Below are 26,480 nucleotides of genomic sequence, written 5' to 3'. Positions count from 1 at the left end.
CTTTCCGGGTCAAAATACTAAAAAATGTGTCATCATGTAGATCCATAAAAGTGTCATCATTTTGACCCGGAAAAGTTTCATCTTTGACCCGGATCTGGGATCAGGTTGGCGTAGCGGTACTTTCCTCGCCTTCCACCGCTGTGACCCGGGTTCGAATCCCGCCTGGGTCAATATGTGGATTGGGTTTTCAGTCCCTAACTGATTCCGTGGGTTTTCCCGAGAATATCATTCTGGGGTTTTCCTCCCACCTCCAAAATTGTAATTTCCTTCCACATCTTCTACCAAGTCATATCAATCCTGTTCTGGCGATTGCGCTGTTGTTGTCGAAATAAATAAAATAAAATAAAAATAAAAGGAAAAGGGTCGAGGTCAATCTGACCCGGATGTTGTTAGAGTGCAAAGGAATATTCTACTGTTGGTACCAGAAAATCGCGTCGTAACAGCGCCCTCATTAGCCACAAAATGGCTTATTTTTTATTGTTCCGTCGCGAAGCATCATTGGATGGAACATACAGAAGGCGGTTGGGAGATTGTTCTCTCTGCGATAGTACGATGTTTTGTGTGGCGTCGTCGATGAGGGCGTGCTCCAGCTCCTCCACGGTCATGCTGCGTTTTTTGGCGAGCTTGACCGCGGCAGCGCCTGCCAATGAAAATAGATGAAAGTGAGCGTATGTAATGGGCACCATAGAAGAGAAGGCAAAAAGAAGATTATGAGGCTCCCCCTCGAATCGTCGGCTTCTTCTTCAGTGTCGGCGTCAGGGGATTGGAGCCCCTGATTTTGGAATCCCCGCTCATGGTAGGTCCATGTTTACTGAAGAATATCAATTCTTGTATTGGGAGGCCTGTGTTAAGGGTATATAGTATATTGCCATTTGGTTTGTAAAATAAAGTTTCTTAAGTGAAGCAAGAGATAAAACAAAGCCGAAGATGAGGCCAACCTTTCAAAGACGCCAACTGATTAATATTTGTGTTGATGTCAGAAAAAAAATGGAGTTCGATCGTCGACTGGATTAATTAGCTTGGTTTATTTGTTAAAAAGAAAGGGGTGCGTCTGCTCCTTTCTTCAATGGCATATAACTTGTGCACAGAAGAACCACCTTGCGAATAGACCCTCTCCCGGTCCCTAACTACATAGGGGCGGAAACCAGTCTATTCTGCGATAGCGGAAATGAATTATTATCTGGCTGACAAAAAATCGACATTTTTATTAAAATCGGTATTTCATATCGAAATGTGGCACCGTTTTTTTGACGTTCGATTCTCATACAAGCAAGGAAAATATAAATAATTTTTAAATATTTTTTTCGTTTTGAAATTCGAAAATAGCACTTCGGTACATCTTAGATTTTCACTTCTTAGATTTTTGGGTATTTGTGTTGACTAGCAATGCCGACCTGCGAATCCCCCCCCCCCCCAACGACATCCGCATGGGTTGTACGCTATGACGTTTGGGACTTTACTTCTATGAAAACTGAGAAGAAAATATACAATTGAAAAAAAAGAAATGAATTCGCACTTAATGAAATTCCGACTTTATTTCCCTTTAAAAAAGATCAGCCTCAGATAAGAAAAGAAAAAAAATCGGATACAAAACTGTGACACGAACCACGAACCCATAACCTCGCGGTGAAAAATCACGACGTTATCGACTGAGCTATAACACTGCTCGACTTATTCTGGGGGAAAAAAATAAATACCTGCCAACGTATCTTAAAAGTATCGTAGAGGGCGCTAAACAACCCTGTATGTGGATGTAGTTTGGGAAAAGAAAATTCGCAGTCTGCCTAGACTCACCGGCGGCGTGTGGGCAGGCCATGGAAGTACCGCTCATCGACACATACGCGTGGTCCGAGTTGATCCCCGCACTCCGGATCATCACACCCGGAGCGAAGACATCCACACAGGTGCCGTAGTTGGAGAATACTGCTACCTTGTCTGTGATTGACACCGCCCCAATCGTGAACACCTATAAACATCAGGGGAGACAAACAGGACGAAATTCTGGTGACTATGTTTAATGGAAACTCTTGAGGGACAGAGGTTTTTTTACTGAAAGAATTTTCTGAATTTTCATACAGAGGCCTAATGCATGAGGTATTAAACCGAGGCTTGCCATACTGTAATATGATCATTAATGATATAATATTGTATGACCATATTGTATGACCATCAGAAAAATGGGAGCGTTCAAGACCCGATCCCTTTTTATTGTTTGCGTCAAATTTAACACGAGCACATAAGCTTAAACGTGATGTAACAGGACTGGTATTTCTGCTGCCACCAAGCGTCTCAAAAGTCCCCCATTTTGAGTTTCCCCAATGAAATTAGCAATGGTTACGTGGTACTGATGAGACCTGTTGCCCCCGTCTGTCTGACCATTCCCCTTCACCACTCTCTTTTTGATTACCTGGTAATTGGTTTCAAATGAGACTTTTGGATGTCTAATACATGTAGTTATTAGTTTGATATAGCAGTTTATGTAACTGTTTATTTTGTACATAAATGTATTCCATTTTGTAAAATAACTTTTTCTAAACTCACATTTCAATCGGCGTCAGATTGGATTAATGTGTCAAAAACCTGTTTGAATTGACCCATCTTCCCTTTTATATGGCCTCATAAATCTGTTTAAAGGAAAACACACCCGTTTCGACACCTCTGTTCACTGGCAGAGCTGTTACACTGCTTTGAAAGAAAATGGGTGATTACTATTCTCATCCATCCTTGGACGTGATTTATTGTAAATATGAGTATTTTTTTTGACTGCCAAGCAGTACGGTCGTGATGTTAGGCCGGAATCCTCATGTGTTATTGTATGAACACACAAAAAGAAAATGTTTCCTAACTTCCATAATTTACTTGACTGCTGACTTGCACAACAGTGCCTTGTTCACGACATTTTGCCACCCGACTTCACTAGAGGAAATCTCGCGAGGGTGATGATCTATTCTCATCCAACATCAGCCCACACTCAGAATGCCCGCGTCTTCAGCTGTGCTCGGAATCGATCGCAAATGCACTTTGCAAAAAGTGATGCGTCGTGTTACACCTTCCGGCGAAATGGAAGTACATGTACAGTCAAATGTAACGCCAAATTTCCGTACATGACACAGTTTATCACGAAATTGAGGTTCATTAGATAAAAACCCTTGGAGGCGCCTGAATCCTCAGAAAAAAGGAAACAGCAGTAGATTTCATAACTAGCTGTTACCGATGACAGGAAGTAATGTCCATTTCCATTTCAAAGAACGGGAGAACAAAATGCAAAACCCAACCGCTTTTTGTCTCATAAAACATAATTGAGAAATTTCGAACCAATTTTAATATATCAAGCAGCGGAAACTCAACGACTCATCTTTCAGCAAAATGTTCAAGTTGGCCGGAGGTCTCATCATAAACTACGCTTCTAATATTCGTCTGATCTACTCTGATGTGTCATATCAAATGCATGATCTGTCAATCATGATACATTGCAGAGATGACACACACACGTATCGTTTACAGCAGCTAGAGTTTTTCTCCAGCAAGGATTTGACAGATTCCGACTTCGACAAATAGATATCTGCTTTTCCTATTAAGTTGGATATCCCCGATTGAAAATCGTAGCTTACGTTTCGTTCCTAATTCCGGTGATGCAATTTTCCTCGAGGGCTGATCAGTTCTCTCGTTTCATTTCCAATGTTGCTGTACTGGATGTACAATTACAATCCCGTATACGTCAAACTTGGTAAAAAGTTATGTCGATACATTACGTGAGAATGAAACGGAAAAGAATGTGTGCTTACTTACTTAGAACAAAAACTTCTGACTAACATTGGCGGCATTTTTTTGGGGGGGGGGGGGGGTGAGGGCTTTCGAAAAGCCGGGGTGGGATGTGTAGGTACGGTGTGAACGTATAAACACTGCCTTAAGCCCGGTTCATACTCGGCACGAAAGCGAAAGTGAACGCGAATTTGTGACGTCATGGAGAGTATTTGCACTGCGAATTCGCAAAAGTTGAACACATTTCAACTCGGGCGAATTTTTCGCAGCGAATGTTTCATGACGTCAAATTTGCTTCGCATTCGCATTCGCGTGGAGTATGAACCGGGCTTTATGGGTACCAGAACAATGGGAGGTACCCCACAAGAACGATAGCTGGTCCAGACTGGAGGACGATGATCTTGATCTTGATGCACTCACCGCATGGCAAAAATAAATGGCAAATGGAATTCAACGCCCCAAAATGCCATGTGCTTAGAATATCTTAGAATATTCTGGTGACTATGTTTAATGGAAACTCTTGAGGACAGAGGTTTTTTTACCGAAAGAATTTTCTGTTGTTGAAGTCAACACATACAGAGACCAAACGCGTGAGGTATTAAACCGAGGCTTGCCATAATGTAATGTAGGGATCTGGGAATTCCCCTTTAAGAAGTTACGTACGCGCCATAAGCATGATGACGTCACTGACTCGTGGTTGCTAAGTGCGTTCGGCAACTACATAGTTACAACAAAAACGTTCTTATAATTTCTCGAACTTTATTCTTACTATTTTATTGGGCATGTATAAGTTGGCAAAATACATTTATAGTTTTCTCATAATATTAGATCACTCCTGAAATATGATATTTTACTAAAGTAAATCTGGGTTTTTGTGCTTCGGACTTCTTCGGGCTTTTCCGGAAGTAAGTGGCCTACGTGCAGGATTGACACGTCCTGTTCCTTTTTCTTCGGACCATGCCGTTGCATGATGTGAGCCAAATTCACATCAAAAACCATCTTTTGCGAGCTAAAATCTGAAGGCCCATATCTGAACAGCCCACCAACTGAAGTGAAGTGCTGTATAGCTGCTTTTAGAGTCATTTAAGGAAAGATTTGAAGACGTCGGGGTGAGAATTTAAGGCATTTCTTTCGACACATTTTGTACCGAAATTGTAAACAAACTGAAGGTACATGTACGTGTATTGTACGTATAGTGTGTACGCTGTGACATGCAAACTTTAATACACAGCGTCTGCTTTTCTATTTCATTGTACAGGGTTTTTATATTCCATTGAAATATTGTATCTCAACTGGATCATCAATAAATCAACCAATCAACTAATGACAGAGACCGATGATGATTGTCCACGCTTGGTGATTGCCTCCCATCCTCCTTAACTGGTGGACGAGTCTCCCCCCTCTGAATAAGACAGCAGGGCCGACCACTACAGAAATATGGCGTCGTAGACAGGATGGAGGCCATTTCCACGCGACCAACCTAGCTTTCATTTTTGGAAATTATAGTATTATTGGAAACCCCCGACTTGCATGAAGAGACCTGATTTCGAGTAATTTTTGTAGATTATTAGTGTACATGTGTACATAGCTAGTGCACTAATTGTGTTTAATTCTAAAAGTATGGTGGCCCATAAAGTACACACGTATTTTGAAAATGTTTTGTGCATAATTGTACGCTGGTAACTTTTACCTACTGTGATGCTTTTATATTGGTTAATGAACCTAACACATGTGACCACATAACTTTTAGGGTTGATATTGATTTTCTTGTAGAACCACATGTTCTGACATTTTGTCAGAGCACATGTTATTATTGTAGGCTATCTCTTATTGTTGTGACCCATGTCGTAAATATGACTGGTTTTTAAACCGATTGATTCTGGTCAGCTGTCGAATAGCCTAAAAGTGTCTGTTGGCACTATACTAATTTTTTTTGTAGTTTCTTATTGCAGCTATAGGCTGCCTGCACCAACTCCTATCACGTGACTCGCAACATTAAGTGCTGTGATTTTGCTGATGGGCTTTTGTGCCCTTATTTCGGTGCATCCTGCGTAGGGATTCTGGTGCGATTACGCGGTGTCTCGCGCACAACGCACTCTGCATGCGTATATTTTTTGTTCCATTGGAGCTATTTCAATTTATTGCTGTTTGACATTGCCGGTGGAACAATATGGCCACCACTGAGGAATTATCTGATATTATTGCTAAGTCTCACAAGGCGCTAGCTGATACACTAGCTGGAGCGTTTGGAAACCTCCAGATAAAGCGCACTCCAACTATAAAATTAGCAAAGTTTTGCGGCCAACCAAAGAGGTCGGGTGATCCCACTTTAGGGGGATGGTTGAGCGATCTTGATGCATACTTGCGACCCTTGGGTCTAACTGAAAAAGAACAAGTAGATGTGGCCCTAGACCATCTGGGGGGTCCAGCAAAAGAGGAGGTGTTGTGTTGTCCTAAGGGGGAGCGTGATACTGTTGTGAAGCTAGCTGCGCGGTTGACACTTAGGTTTGGGGCAATTGAATCACTTAGATCCTTGAATAGCACCTTTTATGCTAGGACTCAGTTGGAAGGAGAAACACTAACTGAGTTCAGTCGGTCGTTGATGCGCATCTATGATCGCATGGAGTTGGCGGCAGGCCCTAAAGAAAGGGAAGCGCTGCGACAGTTGCGCGCGAACGCCCTCAGAGAGCAATTTGTAGGAGGGGCACGAGAGGCCTCCACAAAGCGAGAGCTGAGAAGACTTAGCCATGATAATGCAGTGATGCCATTTTACGCATTCCGTGAAATTGCATTGGAATTCTTGCGGGACGTGGAATCTACAGATCACACTCAGTCAGACGACTGGTCATGCCCTGCGGTTGGCAATGTGGCTGCTGCTCAAAAACGCAGTAAGAGCGAACATGAGTTGCTGGTTGGGTTGACTGAAAGCCAACAGCAACTCTCTGCTGCTGTTGGATGTTTAGTACAACAGCAAGCAGAAACTTGCAGCAAGCTGCAGCGCTTGTTTGAATCCGTGGAAGACCACCGAAGGGAGGTCGCGTCAAGTACCCGAAGGGGTACACGTTCGAGCATACAATGCACTTTTTGCAAGAAGATGGGTCACTCATACGAGAAGTGCTATGCACGAATAAATCAAGAAAATGGACAAAGGGGTGACCCTAAGCGCAGTACGGATCCTGTGGCTCAAAAGCCGCTCAGAGAAAAAGATATGTCGGGAAATGTGATTCCTCCGTCATAGAGGGCGCTATGACGGGGGACGAACAGTCGCCCACAGGTTGCACACCTAGCGATACCCTAAATGTTTTGGCCAGTAGTTTTGAGAAGCCCCCAGAGGTACCAATTGATAAAGTAATGACAGAAAAGGACCGTCATAAAGTACTAGCCAGTAGTCCTACTGGGAAAATCATAATTTGTGGGGTGCCTGTAAATTGTATCTTAGATACCGGGGCGGAGACATCTTTGATGTCTTCCAGACTTTACCATGACCAATTAGTGCATAGGGCTGGCGATTTGGGTCAGGTGGGCAAATTTGTAAGGTTGGTGGGAGCCAACAACCTTGACATTCCTGTGGAGGGATACATAGAGGCTCCTGTCTGTATTCAGGGTCAGACATTCAGTGCAGTCTTTCTTGTGACCAAGGATGACTCTCTTGATTCTCCAGGCGGAAGGCGGGATAAGTTTCCAGTTCTGCTTGGCTGTAATATTCTTCGAGTATTGGCTCAGAAATTGAGGAATGCTGAGCGAACTAAGATTAGTCCAGATTGGGATCTGGCACTCCGATGGTTCAGATCCAATGAACCTCCAGTACGGACACAGGATCGTACTGAATCTAATCATCAGATGATGAGGGAAGTGAGGACTTGTGAGTCTCTGACCATTCCTCCAGAGACTGCAGTGCAAGTTTCGTGTAGAGTGATGGGAGAGTGTTGTCCACAGTCGGACACAATATTTGTGGCGTCATGTCCGCCACTTGATCATCCGGATATTCCGCAAAGTTCTCAGGGTGTGTCTTGCGGTTGCCAAGTAGTAGAGGGTATCCAGCATGTGGGCAAAGGTCCCATGCTTATTTTAGTTGCCAACGTTAGTGTTGAGCCGTTAGTGATTCCCGCTGATACCAAAGTGGCTTTGGCTTGTGAACTCGTCGCTAGTGACGAGATTTTTGTTGATCCATTATCTGATGAAGTGGAAGTATCTGTACACTTTGTGCATGCAGTTGTTGACGACATAGATGTGCCGCCTGTCTTTTCTGATTCGACCGGGCAGAAACCCGATCATTATGTACAGGAGGACTTGAAAGACGTCCAGTCAACTGAGCTGCGTGAAGTATTCATTTTTCCTGATGGGACGACGTTTGAATTGCCCCCTGGTCTGAGCCTCAAGAGCTTAGATGCCACTGATGCGGTAGATGCAGCGAAATTAATACAGAAGCATGTAAGTGCTTTTTCTATGGATCCCTATGATCTTGGTTACTGTAACCTCATACCCCACGAGATTAAACTAATTGATGAGTCTGTGGTGAACTTACCTTATAGGCGAATTGTTCCAACATGCGTCACCGAAGTCAGGCGACTGCTGCAGGATTTGCTTGATCGTCAAGTAATCCGAAAGTCAAAGAGTCCCTTTGCGAGTCCTGTTGTGCTGGTTAGAAAGCGCGATGGAAACTTGAGATTGTGCATCGACTACCGTCGCCTCAACGCCAAAATACAAAAAGATGCATTCCCGTTGCCAAGAATTGAGGAGACCTTGGAGTCTTTGGGCGGCTCTAAGATTTTTTCCTCCCTGGACTTAGCCCATGGCTATTTCCAGGTTGCGGTGCACCCCGATTCTGTGGAGAAAACCGCATTTAGAGTGCCTTGGGGATTATACGAATTTCTCAGACTACCGCAGGGCCTATCCAACAGCCCAAGCACATTCCAGCGAATAATGGAATCCATATTCGCGGATATGAACCTCTCAGAAGTAGTTCTCTACCTCGATGACCTGCTGGTTTTCTCCTCTACTTTTGAGGAGCACCTCAGTCGGCTGGATAAGGTGCTGTCCAGACTTGAAGACAACGGTCTAAAGCTCAAAGGTGCTAAGTGTAAGCTATTTCAGTCCTCTGTGTCCCACCTTGGTCACATCGTGAGTGGTGAAGGTGTAAAGGTCGACCCTGACAAAGTTGAGCGTATTAGAAACTGGCCGAGACCAACTTGTTTGGAACAACTTAGGTCATTTTTGGGGCTAGCCTCCTATTATAGGCGATACGTTTGCGGCTTTGCTAAAATAGCCAGACCCTTGCATGACCTGACCGCTAAGGCTCAAGAAAAAGCAGGGAAAGCAAGGGAGTTGTGGCCTTGGACTCCGGAAGCTGACACTGCGTTCCAGACACTGAAACAGGCGCTATGTGAGACCCCTGTATTAGCTTACCCCCGCTTTGACCGGGATTTTGTTTTGGAGGTCGACGCTTCTTTGAAAGGCCTAGGGGCCTGCTTGTCCCAGTATGACGAGTCTGGAGACCTGCATCCAGTGGCCTATGCCAGTCGGTGCTTGAGAGGTTCTGAGAAAAATTACAGCGACTTGTCTAGCTTCAAATTGGAGTTATTGGCCCTGAAATGGGCAGTGTCGGAGAAGTATAGGGATTACCTACTCGGGAAGCATACTGTCGTTTGGACAGATAATAATCCTGTTGCGCATCTTCAAAACGCTAAATTGGGCGCAACAGAACAGCGATGGGCGGCTGAGTTGGCATGCTTCGACTTGGAGATTAAGTATCGCTCTGGCAGGACCAATAAATGTGCAGACGCTTTGAGCCGTAATCCACCGGAACACTCGGAGTCGGAGGTAGCAGAGGTAGTGACCACTGCTGTTCCATCAGAGTTACAACCTGCAACTTCATCTAGGCCTAATTGTGCTGATAGTGCCTTACCTGGTATTCCTTCTTCAGTCCTACCTTCATACTCCTTTGAGGAGCTGGCCTCTATGCAGAAAGCCGATGAGGTACTGGGCAGAGTCTGGCAGTTGTGGGATCAGCATTGGGAGCCTGGGCAGGACCATCCCTTGGTGTCAATGGGCGAGTTGAAGGGCTGGATCAGAGAATGGCCGCGGTTGGTAGAGGCCCATGGTGTTTTGTACAGGTCAGTAGAAGAGCCTGGTGTCGGACCAGTATACCAGTTCCTGGTTCCTAAGTGTCTGTGCGAAGCTGTCCTGGAAGCAGCCCACGATCAATGGGGTCATCAGGGCACTGGGAGGACGTTGGCCTTCATTAAGAGGCGCTGTTATTGGCTTGGCATAGCAGGTCATGTTCGGGAGCACATAAAGAACTGTTTCCACTGCACCGTAGCTAAGGCCCCTACTCCCAAAGTCCGACCTCCAATGAGGCATCTTCTGGCATTCAGACCATTGGAACGATTAGCTATCGATTTTGCAAAGTTGGATCCTGGGCGTGGTAAAGTGGAAGATGTCCTCGTGATGACGGACTCTTTTACAAAGTTTGCCATCGCTGTGCCTTGTCGGGATCAAACTGCCGCCACAGTAGCCCGTATGCTGCGTGACCATTGGTTTGTGCACTATGGGGTCCCTGCCCAAATCCATTCCGATCAGGGGCGAAATTTCGAAAGCCGCCTTATTCGAGAACTGTGCCTTCTGTATGGCATAACCAAAACGCATACTAGCCCCTACCACCCGCAGGGGAATGGTCAAACCGAGAGGTTCAACCGCACTCTGTATGGGTTGATCAAGTCGCTTGAGGGTAAAAAGCGAAACCAATGGCCAGAATTGTTGCAGCATTTGGTTTTCATGTACAACTCAACGCCCCACAGCGTCACTGGTTATACGCCATACTCTCTAATGTTTGGGCGTGAACCAATGGTACCCCTTGATCACTTGCTGAACAGAACACACAATAGCTGGGAAGAAAGTGTTATCGCGCAACAGGCTAAATTCATTCAATGTGCACACCAAGTGGCAGCAGAGCGGCTGAGACGGGCTGCTGAGGCCAATAAACGGCAGTACGACAAGAAGGCAAAGGCTCACCCACTCGCGATTGGGGATCGGGTTTTGATGAAGCAACATGCCTTTAAACAAAGACACAAGTTAGAGGATCATTTCAGAGAGGAACAGTACGTGGTCGTCAAGTGTAATGCAGAGCAGGATCTGTTAGCGGTCCGACTGGCTCTTGGTGGTCCGGTGAAGTGGGTAAACAGAGGTTCCCTAATACTGGACCCAAGGAGCTTGTTGCCCTTGTTACAAGAGGGGGCATTGATCGACCTTCCACTTCCTACTTGTGGTGATACCATGGGGCCTAGTTCGGAAGAAAGCGAATCTGACTCGGATGGTGATTTGATCATAGCTAAGCGAGCAGATAAAGAAAGGCATCCCAAACCTTCGGTTCCAGATAGCGAACCAAGAGCTGTTCCAGAACCTCAGCCGACAAAGGAACCAGATGTCCGTCGTTCTGAGAGGCTTAGGCGTAAACGGTCAGGTCGTTGGCCAGATGAAATTACTTAGTTGCCTGTGCCTCACATTCTGATGTTTCTAAGGGGATGATTTTGGTGCCGTTTGTAAATAGTTGCTTTTCTAGTTGCATTATTATTATAAGATGCTTTCTCATAGTTAACCTCGATTTGGGAGAGGGCAAATTACTATTGCTATTGATTATAGAGTAGGGATAAACATAGTTACCTGCTGACGCGCTAGTGTAGCAGGATATAGATTATCTACATGTAGAATCTGCGATGAGATGAGGTGAGGCGGCCTGCTCTGCAGGATCTGGCATAAGCCACCTCAATGACCTCCTCTTCGACGCACCTGACAATATCTACATGTACATGTATATAACATTGTATATAACATTGGACTTAACCATGTCTAAATATTTGGGCCTATGCTGATCTTTATGCGTACATGTTGTGTGTGAGGCGCGGTGCTGGTCGTACCATTTTGTTGATAAGCTAATTTTCACCTTTGTTATAACGCGTGCGTTGTGTCGCGATCGCGATCCTTGATATTAGCGGGAAAGGAGTTGAAGCCAACATGGTGTAGGATTTGGATAAGGTGTGAGTTTATCTGTCCCATGATACTCTTGTGTTATGTTACAGGAGCTGGATTATCAGATGATCCTCCGCAAAGCATTGCTTGATTTCCAACAGTGGAAATCTGGGAAAGTATCAGTCTGACTACTGGCCAAGTGTTAATCGATTTGGAAACCAGTCCTAGGAGGCCCAGCTTCAGAAACAAATTCCTCCTGTAGAATCTGCGATAAGGTGAGGCGGCCTGCTCTGCAGGATCTGGCATTAGCCACCTCAATGAATCGTCCTATAATGAATCGTTGTTCACCTCAATGAATCGTTGTCCTAAAATGAATAGTCGACTTTAACTGTTTGCCTCAGAAAGCTGTTTATCTTAATTGTTTACCTCACTAAATTGTTTACCTTGATCATTGGCTGATTACATGTACTGCAATGACAAATATTTTGTACTTTCCAGCTCAAGATGTCGGAGCAACCCCTTTTGTTTCTTTTTGGTCATTCGTTTCCGACCAGGGTTTTAAGAGAGGCTCAGAGAAACCACCAATCAGCAGGAGATTACATAGGATTAAGTAGTGAGTGCGATGTGTACATAGAGGGTCACCCAGGCCTAACTTACGAAAGGTTCTTTTCAAACACTGCACACTATACTCGGCAAATGAAATCCAAAACCATTGATACATTGTGTATTGATATGGGGACAAACGACCTATGTTATGTTGAGGTCACACCTCAAGTTCTGGTTGATAAGACAATTCAGTTTTTAGACACTTTGGGTCTCAATGGTATTTCACCAAGGTGTATCATGATCTTTACGGTCATTCGGAGGTCTCGCATTGTACGAGCAAACCAAGTGCCTCTGTCTACATTCAATCACAGAGTGAAACGCTTTAACGCACTCATTGCCAGGCGCATACAGGAGTACCCTGGGGCACACATGTACCCTCAGAAATGTGTGAACTACCCAAAGTACCTTGTCGATGGGTGTCATTTGACCCCAGATGGCATGACCAAATATTGTAAGGGTATAAAGGATGCATTCTACCGTAGCAAATCACGTTGAGTGAGACATTATTTAGATAGGGAGGCATGTACCAATAAGTTTTTGGTTCTAATCTAGAGTGGATAAAGAAATCTCAAAGTGTTTATTTCATGATTCCTGTGAGGATGTACACATTCATGAATCAATCAGTTACCTAAGTTTTTGTGTGTGTATTTTAAACATTTGGTGCTGATGCTATGATTATTTAATTTCCGCTCCACTTGCAGGAATAATGCCAGTAAATTATAAAGCTTGTATTTTGACTCCATCGTATATTATCATGGGCGTGTGTAGCGGTATGCTCTCAAACTACAATTGAGATGGTTTTGAACAAGTACCTTGATTATCTTAACATGTAATGTCTAGATATATCACTTTTGAATCTGTGACTTAAAGTTTTGTGACATTCTTGCCATTTGCAATCATTGAAGTTCACTTTGACAGTTAGTTTTACATGTAAATGTTCGAGAAGGACAGAAATTTTCTTTGTATTTCTGGGCAAAGGATAGCCTACTTATTTTGCATTATATATCTGATTGTTAAGATGATAATTTATTTTACATATTGTTGAGGACATAATATGGTTTTTACCATGTATTTTCATACAGGTCATCTATATTGGACTTGGTCATATGCTTGATGTTTGAGCACTGTTTGTAGCCTTAAGAGTAGTTTAAGGCATCTGCTCGCTTTGAGTTCGGGTTCGCCCATGCCACTAACTAAGTTGCTCTTTGTTTTACCATTAGTCCATTGTGTATTGTATTACATGAAGGGTTTTGTATATGTTCGTTATTAGAGGATACTTCAGAGGTGGTAGTGTCTGTAATATGTAATTTTTCACATTTTGAAGTAACGTTCTCAAGTTAACACCTCAAAAATGTCTTATTCTGATTTATAAGATATTGATATTTGATTTGATAGTTAAGTCACCATCCGGGACGTATGGTGTTCAAGCAGGGAACGTGTAGGGATCTGGGAATTCCCCTTTAAGAAGTTACGTACGCGCCATAAGCACGATGACGTCACTGACTCGTGGTTGCTAAGTGCGTTCGGCAACTACATAGTTACAACAAAAACGTTCTTATAATTTCTCAAACTTTATTCTTACTATTTTATTGGGCATGTATAAGTTGGCAAAATACATTTATAGTTTTCTCATAATATTAGATCACTCCTGAAATATGATATTTTACTAAAGTAAATCTGGGTTTTTGTGCTTCGGACTTCTTCGGGCTTTTCCGGAAGTAAGTGGCCTACGTGCAGGATTGACACGTCCTGTTCCTTTTTCTTCGGACCATGCCGTTGCATGATGTGAGCCAAATTCACATCAAAAACCATCTTTTGCGAGCTAAAATCTGAAGGCCCATATCTGAACAGCCCACCAACTGAAGTGAAGTGCTGTATAGCTGCTTTTAGAGTCATTTAAGGAAAGATTTGAAGACGTCGGGGTGAGAATTTAAGGCATTTCTTTCGACACATTTTGTACCGAAATTGTAAACAAACTGAAGGTACATGTACGTGTATTGTACGTATAGTGTGTACGCTGTGACATGCAAACTTTAATACACAGCGTCTGCTTTTCTATTTCATTGTACAGGGTTTTTATATTCCATTGAAATATTGTATCTCAACTGGATCATCAATAAATCAACCAATCAACTAATGACAGAGACCGATGATGATTGTCCACGCTTGGTGATTGCCTCCCATCCTCCTTAACTGGTGGACGAGTCTCCCCCCTCTGAATAAGACAGCAGGGCCGACCACTACAGTAATATGACCATTTATGATATAATATTGTATGACCATATTGTATGACCATCAGAAAAATGGGAACATTTAAGACCCGATCCTTTTTTATTGTTTGCGTCAAATTTAACACGAGCACATAAGCTTAAACGTGATGTAACAGGACTGGTATTTCTGCTGCCACCAAGCGTCTCAAAAGTCCCCATTTTGAGTTTCCCCAATGAAATAAGCAATGGTTGCGTGGTACTGATGAAACCTCTCCCCTGTCCGTCTCACCATTCCCCTTCACCACATCGATAGAACAACAGCCAAAGCTAAGAAAACTCTGGGCTTCCTACGTCGTCGTAACCTGTACTCATGATAAAAAAAATATCAAAGACATAGCGTACAAGACACTCGTACGGCCAATACTTATACTTGACTTCTGCTCTTCTGTGTGGGACCCACACACAACAATCCTCACCGACAAGGTCGAAGCAGTTCAAAATAGAGCAGCTCGGTTTGTCACAGGGGTATACAGCAGAGGGAGCAGCGTCACTGCCATTAAAAAGCTACCAGGCGGAAAGTTGCCCGACTCAAGAACTTCCATCAAACACTAGGGGGTCGACTCGCCATTCCCGCAAGAAACATCCTGCGCCCGGTCCAACGGTCTACCAGACAAACTTCACCTACCACCAACAACTTCATACCAATCCGAGCAAACAAAAACTGCTACAAGCAATAATTTCTCCCACGCACATTAGTGGACCGAAACTTACTGCCTAAAGAGATTACAGCAATTCAGGATAAAGGAAGTTTCAAATCTGCCATCAATACTCACTTTAATATCATCTGTGAGAAAGTAGAAACCAAGTCAACCAACCAAACAGCAAAGCAACAAATCCATGCGCACAACCAACCCTGCCTTTGTGACCCCTGAGAAGGGGTGTTGGTGCAGTTTTCATCAAGACAAGACAAGACAAGGAATGCACACCGACTTGTGGGGTACCGTTTTGGCAGGCGCGGTTCTAGAACCAATATTTTGGGGGGCTAGCACGGTGGATCCAGAATTTTTTCAGGGAGGCGTGCTGAAATGTTGACCGGTATTTTTTTCCAGACACTTAGGCCTCCGAAAATCAATAGGGGGAGGGGGGGGGGGGAGGGGGGGGGGGGGGGGGGCTCATGCCATATTTTCAATGGGGAGCGCCAATAAAATCCTAAAATCATTCACACTATATTAACTAATGCACCCTTGTCACGGCTATTTCTTCTTTAGGGGGACACCGTTCGCATGTACATCACAATCCTTCTTTTTGCTAATGCAATTTTTTTTTTACAGAATTTATTTTGGGGGGGGGCTAGACTAAATTTTGGGCCCACCCCCTAGCCCCTCCGTAGAACCGCGCCTGCGTTTTGGTACCCCACAAGTTTTTGACGAAATAAATATATGGATTTTACTCAAAAACTTGGAATTTCCATGGTTGGTTGATCCGTCGCAAATGAGAGTTCTAGAAAAGGTATATTAAGTCCGAATTTCAGCCCAGAAAATTAATTCTGGTTAAAATAAGAGCATTTTGAAATTAGTGTGCGACATTGCCCACTTCTATGCCTGTGTAAGGGTGTTTGCGTTTGTTTATGGTGTAAATCGAAAACACACACGAGCAACGTCATCGATGAATTGAGGACAGGAACCAAATTGAGAATTAGAAAACTTGGATGTTGCTTGATGTGGTGAACATGTCAAACCCACACACACGAGCTTGCGGCGCTTTTTACTCCCGATCCTTGAATATTGTACTATTGAGTTTATGTAAATTGGGTGCTCGATGAGCAAAATTTTAAGCGCTGTTTCATGGTGGGAATAGTATTTTGAAGAGTTGGGTAAGTGTAGGTAGCCTATAGGCATATTTACTAAAAAAAGAAGAAGGAAAGAATATATTCGCAGTGGGATAAAACAATGGGGAGGGGAGGGGATATCGCCAATGGCCTCCAGTATCACCAAAGATATTTTGGTGACAAGGACCGCAGTTATAATTGATAGCACTTCATGTTATAACCCTTACTGAAGAGCATTATATACAACTTGAGCGATACTTTGATATCAGGTAATCAACATGGAAACGCTAGACACGGTGTAATAGAGTTGAAATCCCATCCGTTAAGCGAGCCCGCACTTAGTCTGGTTCCCTGACCTAGTGACCTGACAATTACCCTACACCTTGACGTCTATACTATTGTAGGTCAGCCGCCACCGGGCTAAAAGTAGACATTACGGGCCTTTTTAAAGCTCGGCTTCGTTTCCAGTTTGGCTTCATCACAGTTTTGTTTCATATACCATACACTACGAAAACATTGACTAATGTTATGCTGGAATTTTCAAAGTTAGGGACCCATATGGAAGGCAATGCCGAAATGGAGACCACGTCGAGTTTTGAAAACCTGGTAATCGTCGTCAGATTCAAGATAGTTCATGATTCAGCAAAGCTCGCCCCTCTCACGATCCGAGTGCATACTTTGATGCACAAAATCGTCATTGCCTTTTAAGTCTTTTAAATGAAAGCAACGAATATTTATTATTAACTCACTTATTACATTTTTTTATTAATAAGTATATATGGCAGGTAAATAAAATCTATTTTACACCCGGAAATACCCGGGCGCTATCTGAGAGTGTCGTCATTCGGCAAACTTCGGACATTTTCGGAAATGGGAGGCATTCCTCTTTTCCTTCCGTGGCGACTGCTTGACCTAAGATTCATCAAAAAAAGTCAGAACCTTTTAGTCTGGGAACCAGACTAGCTTGCACATTTTGTTCTCTCACCTACTTTATGGAAAGGAATTTGGGATTTCTGCATTTAGATTGATCGTCGAGCTTATTTACATATCCTACTTCTGCCGATCATTGTCGTCGCCAGACTCTCTTTTGTTGAGAGAAGGAGAGCCAACAGTATCAATGGCAGACAGTTATGAAATCAGATTGTTTGTACTTCAAATCACCGGGGATTTGGTTGGACATCTAAAGCACTGTTCAGAGTAGACGGGAATCGACGCAAATTGATTGGAGAGGGCGCTGTTCAGTGTGTCCGCTTGTGGTAAAAGACAGGTCGCGTCCGATTCGCGTGTATGGTAAAGTAATATTATTATCTTGATCTTCGACAATTAAATCTCTATGGGCAGATGCAGACGCTGATACTACGTGGGCAGACTTACTCTGAACACCCGTTACGAACACATTTAAACAATCATTTTTTTGCTGAAAAAAGTACATGTATAGGCCTACAGTGGGTTTCGCAGACAAACAAGGCAACAAAGAGGCGGGGGGGGGGGGGAGTTAGTGGAAAAGTCGGTTGGTGGGTCGATATGACACCAATTCTTTCGTCACCACTTACGACGCCCCTGTGGTCCGGTATGTGGGCCTAGCATGTGAAAGACCGCTTTTAGAGACATGCATATTAAGCAAATGTCAGAGCCATATGTTTGCTCACCTTCTTGACGCGAGCGGGCGACCTCGTACATGAGTCGGTGTGCTCGTTGCCTGCCGCCGCGACGGCGAATACTCCAGCCTTGATCAGTTTACTCACGGCCAGGTCCAGAGCCTCTGATGCCGCGCCACCGATAGACAAGGAGGCCACGGCCGGGAATTTAGCATTTGCAATCAGCCAGTCGATTCCTGAAAAATGGAGATGGAGTAAAAAAAGGTTGCAGAGCAAATAGTCCAATTAAAAAAAAGTCATCTTGTGAGGGGAAAAAATTATTTAAAAGTGATACGTGGACTCCAAATTATTAATACAGAAAACGTAACATTGTAAAACAAGCTTTAACTTAGTTCTATTGTATGTCTTGGACACGTTGGAGAGTATTTCCCCAATGTTGTATTAAGATTTATTTCTTCTAAGTATCCACCATTGGTGTCTATGGCAATCTCTTGACTGGTCCGAGTTCTTCACGTTCTTCCTCTGTAAGACTCTAATTAAGATTTTTGAATTTAACATCCTGCATTAACCTGCAGTTATTCACTTTGTCTTTCGTTGTTGATGAAAAACGGCTAACATTGCAAAGTTCTTTGGCCTTTGGAAAAGGAACAAAGTCTGGATGTTGACTTTTTCCTATGATAGGCTACGAATCCCATTTGTTTAAGCGAATAAACGAATTTTAAATTGGAAATGAAACCGAAGCATTCGGTACTAAGCCACTGTATGACACTGAGGACACTAAAGACAGCACTGAGGTCCTCGGTTTCAGTTCCAATTTGAAATGTGTCTTGGGTACAGACTTAAGTTTGCAGTTGTAAATCTTTAGATTTTTAAAATTCACATATGTTCTTCAAGAATGAACTCGACATTGCATTGCCTTTATGTGCACCCTGAAAATCACATCGTTGCACAGCGCCCTCATTCGTTTGAAACTGTGGCCTATATACCTTTGATGAGATCCGAGCATGACGCCTTGCCGTTGCACTTCATGGCTCGGATACCGAAGATGTTGGCTTTCTTTGCCACACCGGAGCGGGCGCCTGCCACAATTCCAGCACAGTGGGTCCCGTGGCCATGACAATCGTTACCCTGAAAACAATACAAAATAAAAGTAAATAATATCCTGTGGTGTAGATAGCAGGTGTTAATCGAATCAAATTTTCTGCTCTCTTAAAAAAAAAACCACTTGAAATGATTTTGTTTGAGTTCTAAGTTTTATAACAATGTGCTGAATACGCTGCATGTGACTATTTTGTTTTCGTAGCCTCTCTTATCAAAGAAATATCTTACGTCATCTCCATACACGTCATAAGCGATTTTGGCACGTCCTTCAAAGTCTTCGTGAGTTGTTCGTATACCAGTATCGATGACGTAGACGTTCACTCCCTCTCCAGCACCTAAAGGAATAAGAGAACAATACTTTTGTTTGATTTCTAACAAGAAATAATCTAGAAAACGTCCCCTAATAATACAGCTCACGGAAAAACTATTTCGTATTACACGTCAACAGGAAAGGTCATACTGTGATCAGTACGCGTATCCGGGATTTGGGTTAGGGGATTTGTGATTTGTCTGAAAAAAATCGGCCCCATTATTTTTCGTTCCGTCAAGATGGTTAAATGCTGGGGCAGGATCGGTATTAAAGAGGTGCTAGCGCTTTTCGCTTTCTGAGAGAACGGCAAAATGTCAAGGGGGAGTGTTGTCCACATCCCCGCCGCTTGATCGGTAACTGATTTAGATTCTGAGAGTTTCATTTTCAATGAATCATATGGATTTCAAAACTTTGATTGCAAACTCTGTAAAATATTTTATTTGTCACTGGCATTTTAAATTATTTTTTGTTGTTCTTCAATAAACATTTACTGCTTTTAGCATCTTCACCTACGTCGCTATGTAGGTCTAACACTTATAGGCCTGATATTCAACGAGGTTTTAAACAAGACACGATACCGTCCGGGTTGTAAACTCCATCCAGTGGCAGGCTGCGTTGATCCAATCGGTCTAGACCCCATGACTTAAGGGGAGCTGACAGGATCTCATCGTCGTTGAGGTTAAAGGGCAAGACCTTGACCCGACAGTCCTCCTCCAGGAACCGGACAGCGGGATTTTTACGAATCTGACGAAAACAGAATAACAGTGGAGGTTGTATATTGTTGGTGGTTATTGTCAATTTTGAAATAAGCCTATGACCAGACTAGACTACTTGCTTAGTTGAGCCAAAAGTCTTATTTTAGGACATTGTTTAAAGCCAGTGATCCAGTCAGTCGGTCAGTCTTTGACTCAGTAAGTCCGTCAATGTCTCAGTAAGTCACATGTCCATAGGCTGGCCAATCGCGTGCAGAAAAGAGTGAAACCAAGTAGAATGTTGACTAAGCACGATAAAACATAAATAGAAATGTATGCCGTACCCTTTGCTTGTACGCCTCAGACATTTCTGCAACGAAGCCGTTGAGGGCGTGATTAAATGTGTGAATAATTGTACAGTCAGAGTCGCCCAGGTCACGTTCTTGAAGTTTGAACTCCTCGGTAAACCTTTTTGCGGGAACGTCATCCTGTTATAAGTGAAAAGAAAAATCATTACACGGAACAGCCGTTGAATGCATTAATAGGTTTGATTTCATCCTTCTGGTTACCACTTCAGAAATATGTTCCGATCTCGAAATTTAAGTCTTGTTCGTTGACTTTAGCAAGGATATGTTGTTAGCTTGACCTGATTTTTTTTGTACAGTGGCAGTACTCTGGAGATATTGTTGCCATCAGCCTAGCAGAATTAGTTCGGAATTGTGAGGAAGTAATAGGTCACATACAGACATGTTTATCAAATTCCGAAAAGATTTCGGTTTCGTCAACAAAGAGCACAGAATTATGTTGTCAGGCGAAGTGCACTTCCCAGTTTCACTTGGTTGCTGATTGGGTTTCAATTAAATTAGGACCGTCTTTGATTGATCGTAATCACGAGGATCCTACGCGTGTGATTGATCATGATAGATCACAAGGCTAGCTTCAGTGAAGAATGTCGCTGTTGTGAGGATCATAAAAACGTGCCATACCACTTTTCCTCCTCGAAGTTAAGAACCAAATGCTCAGTGAACTCATACATTTTCACAACGAAGATTTGGTAAATGGGTTATGTGAAATTCAATAAATATCCTACACAGAGTTTAATAGGTCCATGAGTATGAACTTTATATGAACAAAATTGAAGAGGTGTAAACAAGTCACCAAGGTTGTACGTTCTAACTTTTCAAATGGACGAGTACAGGTTCCTGAGCTACAATGATCGAGGATAAATATGTACCTGAAATAATTATTGAATATAATTTATTTATTTTATATCTTCGGACAATGATTCAAAAATACATTTAAAGAAACACAAATGTACAGGTCAAAACTTAAGTTTGTAGAAACTGTCATAACGATGTGTCTGACCAAGTCAGACATTGATGACAGGTGCATAAGGGACACATCATGAAAGTAGGTTATTTTTTATCTGAACTTCGGCATCGTCTAAATGGCTGTGATATTTAAGACACAGACTCAGGAGACTTCGGCTCGACAGTGGTTCATTTTCTGATTTAGGAACATCAAATCCTATGAAGAATGGCACATTTTTAGTATATGTGTAATGTTATGTAGTCGAAGCAGAGGTTGCCAAAAAGATTTTTTAAGATTTACCTCCAGAACAACGATGTAGCGGTTGGGGGAGTAGGCCTCCTCCACCGTGTACACTGGTGCCTCGTCAGTCCACGCCGTAGTACCAGCTAAAATCATGAGCACGACTAGCAGAGAATGCATGGTCGAACGGGAAGGGTTGCCTAATTTAATGAACAGAAAAACTCCCATGCTTAAGTGCAAAAACACCCTTGGTTAAAAATGTAATTTGTTATAGTTATTCCAATCTAATATAGAGAGGTATGGCTTGAAAGGTTTTCCCTTGCAATTCATATGCATATGCATATTGGTTTTTCAGGAAATATGTCAACCATTAGTTTGCTAGAAGTCGGTTAACCCAAAGTATCAAAATGAGACAAAATTAAAACTGAAATTCTAATCAGATGAAAATATAATAGCAAACATGATTGTACTCTCATATTATATATGCATTGAAATTGTCAAAATTAAGTAATACAACAAAAATGAAAAGCCAAGTAGGCCTACGCCCTTTGTTTCCTGGTTTATAGGAAACTAATAATTGAAAAAAAAACACAAATGTCAATAGAACTCACTTCAATTTCAATTTGAATAAGGTGATGGTACGTGCAGGCCTACATGGCAATGCAAACAAAGATTCGGTGTATAAAATAGGTTTCACAAAAATGATGAGCTAGTATGTGAAAGCTGTGAACTTTAACACTATCAAAGTGGTTCACCGTCTTTTCATTGATACCATATTCGTATCTCTACAGTCACCAAGCACCAATGATTTCAAAACAACTATTTTTCCAAGTTAGCCTAATTGATGGTTAATTGAGCGGTGAATTGTGTGTTGAATGGGGAAACATAATTTGTTCATAAGTGAAACATGTTGCGTGACTAAAGTAATCATTTCAAAAATTTGTGTTTGTTTATCCTATTTCAAAAGATCCTACGATGTCTGTCTGTCTGTCTGATGTCTGTGAGTCACGTTTTTCGTAAAAGGCCTAAGAAGTGTGCAGAAGCATTAATGATTAATGAAGAGGCTTGGTTATTGTAAGCTGGTACTTAAACGGTATATATATGCACAAATTTCACTGTCCTCTGAAGTCACGGTTGCACGTAAAAAATGATTTATTTGTTTTGTTTTTCTTTTTGGCAAACTTGTTTCTTTCAGACTGTGAATAGTTAAATATTACATCATTATCTATGTGAAAAAAACTCCAAAATGTATCGCTGTTAGGCAAAACAACGTTGATGATGAAACATGTGACAAAATTTGCTTCACCAAGGATTAACTCGCCCACTTTGGGTCAACATGCAAATTGAGGTCAAAATAAACATTAGTATATGACTCAACCCAGCTAGAGGGTGCCGCGCGAAGCATGGCATCCCGCTATTCCATTAAAAAAAACATGTAAAAATACGTAGCTTGGACATCAGCCAAATTTGGCAAGGATATGGCTATGCACACGTTTTGGTTTCGTAGATGCTGGAAAAACCAAGAAAACCAATCATATTCTTGTAGTGTGGTTCCCTGACCCCACTTAAGATGAAATGGAGCAATTTATAGACTTTGGGAAAATGTAAGATAAGAGAATCAGTCTAGCAGGCTTGTAGTCTTCACAGGTGTGTAATCAATTGCAAAGAAAATGCAGACGAACTAAATATGAAAAAAGTAGGAGCACTTTTCAAAAAAAGCCAGTTTTCTCCAACGCTGGTCGGCCGACCAGCGATGGAAAAATACATTTTTTCTTGAAAATGTCAGCACACTAAGAGCCACAACTTTACTGAATGCTTTAGACTGTCAATCCCTAACAATTCAGTAAGATATTTCGTGATAATTTCATCATTTCGTTTTTTTATGTTTGCAAATGTTGTATCTTCCCTTTAAAACGATGGTTGTGTTTAAAATTCCGTGAAACTTGAAAAGTACGTGAGTGATTTGAATAATTATTCTTGTACTAAAAGAAAGCTCATAAAATCGGCTTTCATATGGTAGATTGTGATAGTGCTACATGCAGAACTTAATTAACAAAATTGGTTCTGCCATTTGGGTTTCCTTTTTGGTCTCACTGTAGACTCTAACTTAAATTGGGAGGGAACTAAGTACGTGAAACTAGGCCCTATAGAAATTTGGGTTTTATTTTACCAAACAGCGATCCAGTAAATTGACAAGCGAAACAATTTAGACAGAATGTATTTGGATAGGATATTATGTCTAAAAAGAGGTTAAATGTATACATATACTTTATAACAAAACTACACTGATTTTAATGACGCGACAAAGTCACTGTCATGCCACTAAACAACCTACGTTTTAAAACGAAAATATAAAAACTACAAATGTTAAACATATTGAAACTGAAATCATTCGTAGGTCTATAAAAATGAGTGACTGCTGAGAATAACTTACCCCTATTCATGATCCTTTTCCAAAGAGGGTATCCCAACAGTCAAATCGAGCTAATGAATTTAATCCTCCTTTTAGTGGAATCTGTCCACTCTTCCAAAACATCAATGAAATTCGCGATATAAACTGACAACTGTTCATATATTTCTTCTTTATAGGCTTGTCACTTCAGTGTCAGAAGTCACTGAGATGTTACTGGTACCACACCGTCAGTGTACTGACGTAGTCTTACAGGAAATAGGTTTTATAATTAAAAAGCGGCCGACCGTGCAATTGGTTAATTGAATATAACAAATGCGGGTGGTGATTTTGCGTGAATTTTAGCGGGGGGAAACACAGAGGGAGATATTGCGCCATTTTCAATGGAGTGTTTGAAAATAGCAATTTTGTCATCGTGGTCGTCAATTGTTTCTACCACTAAATGACCTCCAAACTGTGACCGGAACGAACGATAAGGTCAGGATTTTGAATTTCGAGAAATACAATCTGTGTAATCGCAAAAACACGCAAAGTAACCACTGGTTCCATACTAAATAATTCGGATGGTACAACGTCTGAATAAAGCCCCGTAATTTGATTGGTGGGTCGTTGATCACATGTCATTGAGTTATTCGTCTCAACGCACGGCCCAACCGCACGGTAAAAAATAGAAGCTGCATTCCATTCAAAAAATGGAAGTTCCGTTGCACGGTCACATTATTTGTGGCTCTGACCAATCAGATGACGAGGATTATTCAGGTGTATATAAAATAAGAAATGAATGTTTCACACTCGTGCAATGAGATGCTCCACTATTTTTGCCAGTGTACTCACAAACATTAATTAGTTGTGTAATACCTGATGGCTATTCGCTGTCAGCCCGTGATACAGCTCGCGGTTCAGCCTGGCGCGATTCAGCGCCGCGAGTCGGCCAGAAAAAAATGTGGTGGATGGTACCCCGAAGCACACAGTTAATATTCTTTTCATGCGTGCGGGAAGGAGCCTTGCTGATTTCCTTCAACCTCGTGCACACGGGACGAAAGCAATTAATTTTTTTGAGGTTTTATTTTGTGCCCTAAAAAGCCCCACTAAGTCCAGAAAGTAATGCCTATGGCAATTTAAGTTTTTTTTTCAACCCCCCCCCCAAAAAAAACACACGACCAATCCTGGACAAATTAAGAGAAAATGACCCAAACGTACTTTGTTGCCCTGCATCTTTTTAATGGACCGTCCTCGCTTTTTCGCCGCCAGGCCCATTTATGTGCTTTTGAATTTATTAATAAAAAGGTCTATTCTAACAGTGGATTCTTGGATGCATTATGGCTCAGAAATACTTTTTTTACTAAATCGTCAACCTAAAGAAAAGATCAATTCAACCAAAATAAGGCAGTCTTTTACAACGTCGTATCATGCAATACAATTGTTTATTTTACAACTGCATACATTTCACATTAAAACCTACACACAATCTACACAACATCCCAAGACTACAGAGTAATGTTTTTAAATTGGACACACGAAGTATGTATGGACGCGAGAAAATAAAATCATCGCCTCCACACCAGGAATGTTTGCTTACGAAAAAACTCAATCCACAAGCTGCTAAAAGCTAAAAATAAACCCTTGTTTGATTTTCATCTCAGAACGTTAATTGTGCATGCGTTTAAATACATAAGTTACGTGTAGAAAAACCATTGGCGCAACGGTGTATTCTCGGTTACAATTGCATCTGACCTGTCAGTAATATTGAATTACTCGTCAGCTTGTTTGCCATAATAAGATCACAGACATTACTGTATGCCGCAAGCGACGAGATGACATCGCGGAAAAGGTGCATCGCTAAGTTTCCATTCACTTAAAACTTTCTTTTTAAGCCTGAACAACGTTTTTATCAGATTATATCTAAAACAGTCAGGTAAAAAACATCCACAACAACTTTCTGTCGTCACAAGCACAGAGCGCTTTCAAACGTCAGCAAAATACAATTATATTCAACTAATTCAAGAAAGCTGTGAATAACGAATTGATTTGGTGTGACTAAATTACATTATAGCGCACTGCACGGAAAAAAAGTTGATTTCCAAAGGGTTGCATGCACTTTCACTATTCTATAGAGAAAACGCTACATTGACGTCACTCTCCTAACATAAAGAAGTTAAAAAAATCCACGTACTCTTACACTAAAGACTTTTCCACCGTATGGCTCTTTGAACGAGTGGACGTTCCACTCTAAAAGATTGAACCTTCCATTACTTCCAAAGAGTGCATGCCGGACAAGTCTTTTAGAGTGGCTTCCACTCTTTTGCATTTAGTAGAGAAGATAAAATAGAAGCTGGAGTATGAGGCTTACAAAGTGTCGTCATTGAAGCCACTTATGCCTCTCAATAATCCCTTACGATTTACTTTTTCAGTATTCTTATAGTGAAAATCTTATCATTTTGTAAAAA

General features: G+C 42.0%; 1 protein-coding gene and 1 long non-coding RNA gene across 2 annotated transcripts; one reads left to right on the top strand and one right to left on the bottom strand.

Annotated features, from left to right (window-relative positions):
- Positions 1–209: 209 nt before the first annotated feature.
- LOC119740019 (aqualysin-1-like) lies at positions 210–24,253 on the bottom strand. Its single transcript, XM_038215207.1, has 9 exons — positions 24,058–24,253; positions 21,684–21,823; positions 20,417–20,560; positions 19,959–20,124; positions 19,299–19,405; positions 18,956–19,097; positions 18,021–18,205; positions 1,795–1,966; positions 210–640 (listed from the first exon to the last, which is right to left on the bottom strand). Exons 1-9 carry the CDS (start codon positions 24,065–24,067, stop codon positions 468–470), a joined length of 1,239 nt encoding a protein of 412 aa, XP_038071135.1. The 5' UTR covers positions 24,068–24,253; the 3' UTR covers positions 210–467.
- On the top strand, positions 13,829–14,584 carry LOC119740020. The gene is made up of 2 exons (XR_005272644.1): positions 13,829–14,255; positions 14,405–14,584. It is a non-coding gene; the product is annotated as an uncharacterized LOC119740020 (long non-coding RNA).
- Positions 24,254–26,480: the final 2,227 nt, after the last annotated feature.

This window comes from Patiria miniata, unplaced genomic scaffold, assembly GCF_015706575.1.
Source record: "Patiria miniata isolate m_02_andy unplaced genomic scaffold, ASM1570657v1 HiC_scaffold_4, whole genome shotgun sequence".
Lineage (NCBI taxonomy): Eukaryota > Metazoa > Echinodermata > Asteroidea > Valvatida > Asterinidae > Patiria > Patiria miniata.
The sequence above is the reverse complement of the archived record's forward strand: the minus strand, read 5'-3'. Positions and strand labels throughout refer to the sequence as shown.